This window comes from Etheostoma cragini, chromosome 2 (assembly GCF_013103735.1).
Source record: "Etheostoma cragini isolate CJK2018 chromosome 2, CSU_Ecrag_1.0, whole genome shotgun sequence".
NCBI classification, from domain to species: Eukaryota; Metazoa; Chordata; class Actinopteri; order Perciformes; family Percidae; genus Etheostoma; species Etheostoma cragini.
In genome coordinates this window covers 22,027,232-22,038,195 of record NC_048408.1, presented here as the reverse complement: position 1 = coordinate 22,038,195, position 10,964 = coordinate 22,027,232, and the positions used below count along the sequence as shown (strand labels likewise).

Genomic DNA, 10,964 nt, shown 5'->3' with positions numbered 1-10,964 from the left:
GGGGTCCCCTGCTGGAGCTGCTGCCCCCGCGACCCGATACCGGATAAGCGGTCGAAGATGGATGGATGGATGGCATTGGACATTTATAATATTCAGTATTTAAGCAATAAAAGCTGTTTTTAAATCAAGCAGTTATCTCTCAAAGGTCCCATGGCATTAAAGTGTCACTTTAATATGCACTCCCCCAGCCTGCCTATGGTCCTGCAGTGGCTAGAAATGGTGGTAGGTGTAAACCAAGCCCTGGGTATCCTTCTCCGCCTTTGGGAAAATAAAAGCTCAGATGGGCCAATCTGGAATCTTCCCCTTATGAGGTCATAAGGGGCAAGGTTACCTCCCCTTTCTCTGCTTTGTCCGCCCAGAGAATTTGGCCCACCCGTGAGAGACAGACATCATGGCTTTTCAAACCCCCCCCACCCCCCTACAGACACAGAAATGGCACATACTAAGGAAAACTCATTGTGGGACTGGCTCTAGTGGCTGTAATTCTGCACCAAGGCTGAATTTTGAGAAGGAGACTTCAGATATGGTATTAGGGGACCACAAAGGTCTATATAAAAGCATCCAAAACGCACCATTTCATTTGAACTGTAGACACTCAAATAATGGTACAAAACCTGTGTATGTGCTGTGTAAGATGCAGGCATGATTTCTCAAAAAGTATTGAGCCACTGCTTCCTCTTAGTTTCACATCCCTGTTCCCTTCCAGGTGAAGAACCAGGTGCAAGTGCAGACATTTGCGAGCTCCACCTTCAGCTCCTTCCTGGATGTTCTCCTCAGCTGTTTTGTCTTCTTGGCCCTGACACTGGCCTGCTTCCTTCCACCTCTGGTGAGCCCGGCCACCGTGGGCCCTCCAGCTCCTGCCGCCCTGGCCCTGGCTCCCCTGGCTGGCCTGTTGGAGCTGGCCTCCCTGGTACTGTCCATACGGTAAGAAGGCAGTGTGTATAAGATAATACATTCTTGGCCCCAGAACGTGACCAGGAGTCTTTCTTTTCTCTGAAATGTTATTTAGGCTGTTATTGTCAGTGCTGTGCCATTAGGGGCCCTATAATATCTAAGTGTTTGTTACAAACTGACTGCTGTAGTGCTTTGTAGGATTAAAAGCCTACATCTCTTGGGACTCAGTGGCACAGAATGAATCACCGCTGATAGACCATCCCACAGCACCACAACTCTTCCCTGAAACTTAAACAGAGGCTTTAATGTGGTGGTTGGCTCCCACACCACAATGGATTAACTTCCCTGGTCAGATGACTTGGACATGTTCATTGTTTTGTTAAGGAGCAGCATTGGCTCAAAAATTGGCACAATGACACCCTGGTACCAGGTAGTGTTCCAAAACAAGCACAGCTTTTTACTTGGAGTAACCAGTATTTAAAGTGCTTAAGATGTGTTTTATGTATCTTGTGTTGTGTTCTTTTGGATGTATGAAGGCATTTCTTTGGAGAACATTTGGAAATGAATTTCTTTTCAGTAAATGCCATGTGAAAATGGGCACTACATCTTGGTACTTAGACCGCACAGTTGTGATTTAATAATGGGTCTTAATAATGAGTGATAAGAGTCTGCTTCAGTTTTTCCCTGACAATGGAGAGAGAGAGTAATATGGGGAGAGTATTTCTTTTTTCTTTTGGATTTTGTTTGGTCATGTTTTTGTTGACGCTGATTTTGTCAGTAATTTAGAATTAACAGATTGTCTTTGGAGTTGTGCTGTTGGAAAGGTCTGTTCCTAACAACCTCTCCTCTCCTCTCTTCTCCTGCAGAATGGCTTTCTATTTGGAGGAGGTGATGAACTGTACACGCTCCCTGCTCCTGGTGGTCTCTGGATGGGTCCCCCGTCACGTGATTGGAGCTGTGTTAGTCTCCCTCCCTGCCATCTCTGTCTTGTCCCACCTTACCTACAGCGACCAATTGCCCCTCCAGGTAAACATGTCTATTGGTGGGTTGGTAGAATAAAAACTGGAAAATGACCGTGTGTGTGAAGAAAATACACTGTCCCGTAAGTGGGCACTAACAGCACTGCTGGTGATGCACTATATCTGTCACTGCTTTTTACTTCTATTCACCAATATTGCTGCTCCCACTGCTACCAGCACTATTACTGCGGCTTCCATCACTGCTACCATTACACGCACTGCAACTGATTATACCACTCCTACTCTCAGTATTACTTTGCCTCTGCTGTTACAAGGGCTACTGCGCTTATGATTACGACAAGCGTTTAAGCTACAATGGTTTGCCCTCACTGATATCTCTAGGCCATAATATGCAGAGAGGAGTCGGGCGGTATGAAAACTTGCCCATGGTGGTCTGAAAACAGAGATCCTTGGAAGCCAGCAGAGCCATTAGGTGTCATTAGCTCTGATAGGAACGGTGAAAGGAAAACTTGCTAGGGGGCTTGTAGTTGCTAGCCTGTGGACCTTGGCACAAGAAACGCACCAGAGATTTCTTCTTCTCTGAGTCCGTGTGAGAAGGTTTAGAGCTGCCATACTTTGCAGCGTTTTTGTGCTGTTTTGAGTCAAGGCCAAATCCAGCTTTGTGTATCTTTCCAGCTTTGAGCCAACGGCTGCTTGCAAGATGTTTTGCATTTTGATATTTTGTTTTTCAAGAATTTTCAACACCCCATTTTTCTATGCATGTCTCTCTTCACCCTGCTCTGTCTTTCCTTCCACTCGCTACATTTCTTCGGGGCATGCATATCAAAGCCGTAGTCTCAGGGAGGGTTGTTAATTAGACATGCAGTTTTCTGGACCTCAATGCCTTTGAAGATATACAGTGTTTGGGGGGGGGGGGATGTGTAAGGAAAAAAAAGATTTTATCCTGTCAATGTAATCATTAACTACCTGTGAATGCCACCAAAACATTATTCTCGAACTGCCAGACCTTCTTTTACAGTGCTGCGGAGGAGGGTCTGGCTAGTCCCCAGCATTCCGGGATGGGAGAAAAATGTGCTCTGGTTTATTGGCATTTTTTTTAAACCAATCACAACCATCTTGGGTGCTGCTAAGTGGCGGACGCAGGCAGGGTGCCGCTGCAAAATAGCCTCGGGAAAGAAGTTTTTTTGGGTGGAACATATGTACTTAGGGAGGCGAGTTCTGGAAATGAAAAGGCTGTTGAGTGTGTGAGATAAGGATTTTCCTTTAAAAAAGTATAGCATAGTTTGATTGTTGTTTTCTAGCTCGGAGGATGTTTCCCGAATCGACCGGAGTTTAACATGCCAAATGCCGTTCATGTGATACTTTATCATATGTATTATATGTTAAAATATGTTCTTGGAAAAAATCTTGCAAAATTATTATTGGCGATAAAACATGCCCTGACATAGTTTATATTTGATTTGACAATACAATACACGCAGAGAAAAGACAAAAGCAAAAGTGGTATTTTACTGGGCAAAAAATAGCTAAATGGAGATTATCTTACAGTCAGTTTCCACCGGGAACTGTGGAAAACCCGTCCTTTATTTATTTCTTACCTCTCCTACTTAACACACACTGGTCCCTCACAAGCTGAACTGTATTGTGTTTCTTCCATTTTGCTTTCACACTATAGTCCTCTGTTGCTCTCTTTAGTCAATTTAATGACTAGCCTCTTTTCTCCAGGTGACCATGTTCTTATGCTGTGCCACCATCCTGGCCATCATCCAGTATTGTAACTTCTGTCAGCTAAGTTTTTGGATGCGCTCAGTCCTGGCCACTGCAACAGGGGTTGCCCTGCTGCTGTTGCTGTACAGCCCCTTGCACAGGTACAGGTGAGCATTTGTTATTTGCACACAAACACAAATTCCAAAGGCAAATATACGGTAACTACACACAATTTAACAGATACACACGCTGTATGTAGACAGACACACATAGTTTTACTATCCACGGTATGCACTTAATGTGGTATCTCACATTTAATTCAATTGAAAGACTTAATCCAGTCTGGATCCAGTCAATCCTAATCCATCTCTGTCCAAAATAGCCTTCATTTCTATTTATATGATTAGGTAATTATTCTCAAACATTGTAACTAATCTAGTTGTTTTGGGATTACATACCTATATTTACCTGGTCTCAGCAAGTAAAGAGGATTTAAAATGATCTGTCGTATATACAGTATGTTCGTTAATGTGTGTGTGTTGTGTGTTAATCCGTGTGTGTGTGCATGTGACTGGCCCTTTCTCCTGACTGACACCACTCTTGTCGTCTTTCAGCTCCAGTAATAACAGCTTGCCAGTTCAGGGGTGAGTGTCTCCGTGGAAACAGCTGGGTTTGATGTATGAATGACATTTGAAGGGTCAAAAGGGGCGACAGCTCTCTTTTATATTTTTCATAACTACACTTCTCAGCTTTTTACTCTCTCTCATACTTTTCCTGGTCTTTACTTTCACCTATCCTCTTCTCTCTCTTCCTCTGTCTCTCCCTTTGTGCACCAGCGGTAATGGCTGTTAAATGTCACTAGTGGTGGAAATGACTCCTGAGTATTGGGTGTGATTTATTGAGGCAAGTGGATGAATCTCCCTGATGAAGTTGAACATCGCAGTAAAATTGCAAGAATTACACTCATTAATTTCAAGGAACTGACAAAATTATTAACGCTGAACTGGAAATTTTTACCTATCATCTGACAACAAATTGTGCCACGAAATGCCAGTTGAAACACCAGTAGCTGTTTTGTTTTTAAGTCTTTAGTGTGTGGTGGATTCTCCATTCTCCATTTCATCTCTCCTCTTAATCCTTTATTCATTGTCCTGTTCTGCTGTGCCTTTGTTCGCTATTCCTATGTTCAGCTTGAACCAGTCTTTCTCTTATTCTTCTGTTTGTTTTTTTCTCCACTCAGACTGAATATCTCCACATCCAGTCATGGTGGTTCAGCATTAGACACTCTTGGCCCTGAACCTCCCCCACAACCTCTTGACCTTCTGATCCCAGAGGCTGTCCTGGCCTTCTTTCTGCTGCTTCTTCTGGTCTGGTTCCTCAACCGTGAGTTTGAGGTCAGCTACCGTCTCCATTACCATGGCAATGTAGAGGCTGACAAACACCGCTCCAAGATCCAGACGATGCGAGACCAGGCTGAGTGGTTACTGGGCAACATCATCCCCATCCATGTTGCTGACCAGCTTAAGGTTTTTGTAGTTGTTGAAACCTAAAATATAATACTTAATTATGAAGGTTATTAGAATAATGCTTAACAGATACGCTTATTTACTTGTTTTTTAATCCAGAACACACGATTTTAAGGAATTCCAAAAATACATCTTTTTTTTAATGGATAAAAGAGATGAAAGATACAAATCCTAACTATGGTATCATCACAATCATCATAATTAAATACAAATTGTAGTGTTCAAATACATTTATTTCATTGTTTCCCTAAGGTGACCCAGAGCTACTCCAAGAATCACGACAGTGTGGGCGTGATCTTTGCCAGTATTGTAAACTTCAGTGAGTTCTATGAAGAGAGCTACGAGGGGGGAAAAGAGTGCTACCGTGTCCTCAACGAGCTAATTGGAGACTTTGACGAGCTCCTTCGTAAACCTGAATTCAAAAGTGTGGAAAAGATCAAAACAATCGGTGCCACCTACATGGCAGCGTCCGGACTGAACGTCCGGCAGTTGGGTGAGAATGATGATGACTCTCTACACGCTCACCTCAGGGAACTTTTCAACTTTGCCCTGGAGATGATGGGCGTCCTGGACGACTTTAACAAGAACATGCTGGGTTTTGGTTTCAAGCTCCGTATTGGATTTAACCATGGGCCGCTGACTGCGGGGGTGATTGGCACCACTAAGCTGCTCTATGACATTTGGGGAGACACGGTCAACATTGCCAGCCGCATGGACTCCACTGGGGTGGAGTGTCGGGTGCAGGTGAGCGAGGAGAGCCATGCTGTACTCAGTGCCATGGGCTTAGAGTTTGACTATAGAGGTACAGTGAATGTTAAGGGCAAAGGTCAAATGAGGACCTTCCTGTACCCCAAAAGTGGGGAAAGTATATATCAAGATCGATTGGAGCTGGGCACCAGGGTTGGACCCTCGTTCGTGGCATCAACAGCCAATAATACTTCAGAATCTGTTGCCCATGCAGCAGCTCTTCCCCCGTCTTCTTCCACTCCTCCTTCCTCCTCTCTTTTCACACTCCCTCCTCAACCACAGAGCGCAATAAGGCCTTCAAGAGCTGGGCCTGAGCCTGTCCAAGCTAAGTCCACAGAGGTGAGGGAGGAGGGATATAGGGACCCTCCACAACTCCCTGGGCAGTCTCCTGCCACATACCTTCACCTCCCTCCGCACTCTGAACTAGGCCAAGAGCCTAGGGCAGCACAAGTGCCCTCCCAGGTGCAGCCTGCTCCTCTCGCACTTCAAGAAGAGGAGGATGAAGAGGTGGAGGCCAACGAGCTAACAATACTCAACGAGGAGTTTTATGCCCGTCTCTGATCCCTCCTCTTCTCTTACCCTGTCTTCTGCCCCCCTGCTGCCCCCAGCTGCTGACTCTCCAGTACGGATGCAGGAGCAGGGCAGGAAGTCCCTTCCTTTAGGCGTGGTTAAAGTGTCTTCGGCAGATGAAGAAGAGGGAGTTTTTCCACTCCAACACAAAAAGTGGCTACAGTGGCTATGAAAATGGCTACTTCTGTCTTTCATGGTAATGTTGTCTGAGTGCTGGGGTGGGTTAGACCTGTGTTGAGCACAGCAGTGTATAGATAGGGAAGAAGGCTGAAAGGGATTCAGAGAGAAGGAGGTTCTTTTGGTTTTGTTCTTGATTTTTTTTTCTTATTCAGTTTTGTTATTAAGTGCCTTCAGGACTAGAACAGTGAACAAACAAATATGAATACTGAACAAAGTTTTAACAATCTTTGACTACAGAACATGCTGTGGTTTTTTACGCCATGTTTATATTTTCAATGGAAGTATTTCTTTAAAAAAACATCATTGTGCCATATCATTTGTTTTAACTTGATCAAAGTCTAGACGTTACTTAAGGGAAATTATTTTAGATTCTATATAAGTGCCAGTGCAGCGTAATGGGCTGAACGGGGAACTATGGGAAGAATGAGGGAATACATAAAGCAGTGTTAATTTGTTATTCTGCTTTGACATGAGGGCTTAAAACAGTATTCATTTGTGCTAGTCTCTGTAAAAGGGGACATGCTACAAAGCAGGCTGCACAAATTTTAGTTTGTGTAGCAGCTAAATGCACATTTTAAGCACAGGTCTTGCACAGTGTTTTGTCGACCACTTGTATTTGGTAGTTATTACCGTGAAATAGATTTTAAGAACGTTGAAACAGAGTTCTTGTCCGTCACAACAAGTACAATCATAAGCACAAAATTAAATCAGTTAAGGGAATATAGATATGGAGGAAAAGGTGTTTTTTAAACATTGAGTTTTTGAAAAACGCTGGAAGGCACTTTAAATATACTTAAAGTGATACTCCGCTCAAGATTTGTCTTTCGAGTTTGACCTGTACTGCTTTTTCATTGGTCAGAACCACTCCATTGGAGCTCAATCATAGGCTAGAGCCGCTGTGCTGCGTAGAGAGAAACGAGAAATAGAGCAAACAATAAACTTGTTGCACCTACGTTTACTTAGAGAGAGAGAGAGACAGAGAGACAGAGAGAGAGAGCGAGAGAGCGAATGACATTCAACAAAGGTCCCTTAATTAACCTTGGGCACTAGTAGCAAATCTTTGTCAAACATGAGGAAATGGTGCATTTGTTGGGGACTGTATTCAGCGGCTGATGTGGTATGTTAGTGAGTATTTACAGCAGCAAGACAGTGTATGTGAGATGGATTCAAAATGAAACTACATAGCCAATGAACCAGTGTAACAATGTTGCCAATTAATGTGCTGTTATTGTTTTTAATAACAGAGCTCTAAGGCACAGAGGAATAAGACATATCAGACTATACAGACAGTACTTGTTAGTAAGATCAATTGATCAATTAATCAATGGTTTTGATCTTTTAATGGAATTTGTTAACCATGAGAAAAAATACAACAGGCTTATCCTTTAAAGCCCACAGTGGAGTGAGAGTTTGATACTCAAAAGGTGTTGAGCGGAGTATCACTTCAAGTGGGACTGTGAGGGAGAATCAGTCTTTAGTTATTGATAGATGATAGGGCTTGGTCCACATTGCTGTTGGTTAAAGTGTTAAAGCGCAGATCAAGTTCATCAATCAACAATTTCTATGGTGCTGTGTTTGAAACTTCACACTCAAATGTAGTTCCATTTACATTGTAGTTTGTTGCCTTCATCGATGGAAAAAAGAAAAACATTGGTCAGTCCATCACTATAGATTTATTCAATTGTTAAGTATTGAATCTACTTTGTTTCTAATTCTACGATTTGCTGTTGAAGGGGTGGGACTTTTAACGTTATCCTGCCACAGCCTTTATGCGGAGAAGGCCCTCTACTGTATCAATATACATACATTGTGCCACTTTAATTGAGTGATCTACAGGTGCAGTGCAACCTAAACTAGATGATTGTTTTGTGGTGCCTAAAAGGTATGACTGTATTTTTTGATTATTTGGGTTTTCAGAAAGTTTTTTTATCATGCTGTTTTCATGATGATGATAGATTATGACTGTATGTTTGAAGAAATGATGCTCGTTGTGCACGTTTTGCTACAGTTATTTTTCACAAATTCCATCAGTTGTTTTTGGATCTTTTCCATTTCTTTCATCAACCGGTAGACTGGAATAGTGTGGTGGTGGTGTTCTCATTGAATAGCTGGCACCTCTGTAGTTCTTTTTGCTCTTTTATTCACTTCCTGCTTTTATCTTTACTCTTTAAAGCACTTGTTTCCCCCTTGTACTTTGTGTGTATGTGTGAGAGAAAGATATTTAATTTCTACTTCAATAAATAAAATAGAAAAGATCACTGTACTATGATGCAAAGAGAAATCAATCAATTACAAGGCCACTGTTTATTTTGCTGTTGCTGCCTAATCTGTAGTGCAATTACACACACAAAGCTGCATTCTTTAAGAAAGCCCTAAAGTTTGAAATCTGTGTAATGATGCGGTAAACATATACAAACCGCCACATATTTTAGAGATCGGTCAACATTTGGGCTAAAGAATCTTGCATTGACAAGCTATGGCCACACACATAGCTACAGATATAATATGGAAAAAGAAGGGAACATCTCTTTTTATGTAGCCGTCTCCATCTGTAGCATAAAATGCATCTTTGTTTACCTCTAACATTGTGCACTCCAAAAATACACGGCCAATGCATTTTGAATTAGGATTATGCTTTTCAAATATTTTTTTATAGGCACATCTCTCGTACTCTTGTAGTGCATATTCTCAACGTGCTCAAGTTTGCCAAAACCTAATAAACCATACCACACAAAGTTATAAAAACAGATGAGAATATCAGGTATCAGTTTTCAAGTAAAGTTTTTCCTCCACATTTGCCTCACGTTGTTAGATAATCGTTGGTGATTGATTTTTTTTGGCCATGTCGCTTGCTGTAGCCTTAGCATGCACACCAGTAAATAAAAGTAGCCGTAGTAGATTTAAGATGTGGAGCTCCACAGGTTGACGGGCACACCACAACTCCAGTAGCGCACATCTGTACACACGTATGAATAAAATATTCAAGTGAACACTGCTGGCTCTGTGATCTGTGATACATGGGGGGAGAAGTATGTGCGATCTTGTTTGCATGGGAATGAATGAGACGTTTTCTTTTTTTGCCAGATACACACGTTTCAAGTTTGATTCTGCACAATGCTATCATCTTTAAAAAAAAAATAATTTCAATATCATTCTGTATAAAATTATGTTGAACATTAAGCATTTTTTGCCAATACACAGTATTCTTTAAATCACTAAGCTTGGCTCATTTAAGGTTACTTTCTCTGACAGTGTATTGATAGAAGATGTGTGTATGATAAGATCTGTTTTAGTTTTGGCTGAGGAAAATACCTTTCCTTAGAGGTCCAGCGCTCCAGTAAAAAAGTAATGCATTTAAGAAAACAGCCAAGTGCATTAAGGAGAAGTTTAAAGCATTCACTAATCCCTTTTTTTGTTTAAGGAGTGTGATTCTGTTTATGAGATGGAAAAATTGGGAAAAGAGTGTTCTACTAGCACTTAAAAAAATCATCACAGAAAAATTGCATTGCCTAATCACTAATTTAAATGGTGACTCTCAACATCTTTGTATTACAAAATATAAATTCAACCCGCATGTGTTTTTAATTACACCTTGACAACACTTTAACAGAGATGTGTGACTTAAAATCTTTGTGTATTTGTTTTACTTTAATGAAAGAGGTGTATTATGTTTGTTTTGTGCACATTGACCATGTATCATATATCAACACATGATCGTAATCTGTACACATTTGCACAAAGCACTCTGTGTTTGTACATATGCAGTTATTTTATGTCACATATGATTTTTTTTTTACATGTGCATGTGTCAGATTTTGCAAGAAAACAATGAAAAAGCGACACTATCAAATTGATTTAACGTGTGTCTGTTTGAGTGAGTGTTTTGTTATTTTTAATTTCAGTATGAGAGAAAAAAATCTCCATGCAGAAAATAATTGAGTGCACTGTGAAGTATAAAGGGAAGATGATTTAATGTCATACCATGTATGCACATTAGCTTGATTATCATACTGGATTGCTATTTTGTCTTGCAATTGCAGAGTAAATCATAGATGTGGCCGAGTTTAAGGAAAGCATTCAGTTAGTCCCAACATAGTAAGTTAAGTAAGGGTAGACATCTAAAGACCGGCCTCAAAGTAGGAAACGTTTAAACACAAGATGAGTAAAATGTGTTTTAAAAGTAAATCAGCCAACCATATGGCCAACAACTTATTGCTAATGTTTTTTGGGTAGTTTTGTTGTTTCTGTGTTCTTCTGCAGGAAGGACTAACATGCAAAAAACCTCTGCTCTACTTTTGTGATGCATAAAATAATTATCAATATTAAAAACCAGATCCTGTGAAATGTTTACCTCTGACTA

General features: G+C 41.2%; 1 protein-coding gene across 2 annotated transcripts in view; it reads left to right on the top strand.

The window, feature by feature from the left end:
* Positions 1-9,943, top strand: part of adcy9 (adenylate cyclase 9) — a 34,184-nt gene extending 24,241 nt beyond the window's left edge. Inside the window, exons 6-11 of one of the 2 annotated variants that reach the window (XM_034888696.1) lie at positions 707-924; positions 1,761-1,920; positions 3,600-3,742; positions 4,196-4,225; positions 4,822-5,107; positions 5,360-9,943. In XM_034888696.1, the coding sequence (XP_034744587.1) occupies positions 707-924; positions 1,761-1,920; positions 3,600-3,742; positions 4,196-4,225; positions 4,822-5,107; positions 5,360-6,415 (1,893 nt within the window). In that variant the 3' untranslated portion in view covers positions 6,416-9,943. Of the gene's footprint in view, positions 1-706; positions 925-1,760; positions 1,921-3,599; positions 3,749-4,195; positions 4,226-4,821; positions 5,108-5,359 lie in introns of both variants that reach the window. The other variant, XM_034888687.1, reaches the window with a different exon arrangement.
* Positions 9,944-10,964: the final 1,021 nt, after the last annotated feature.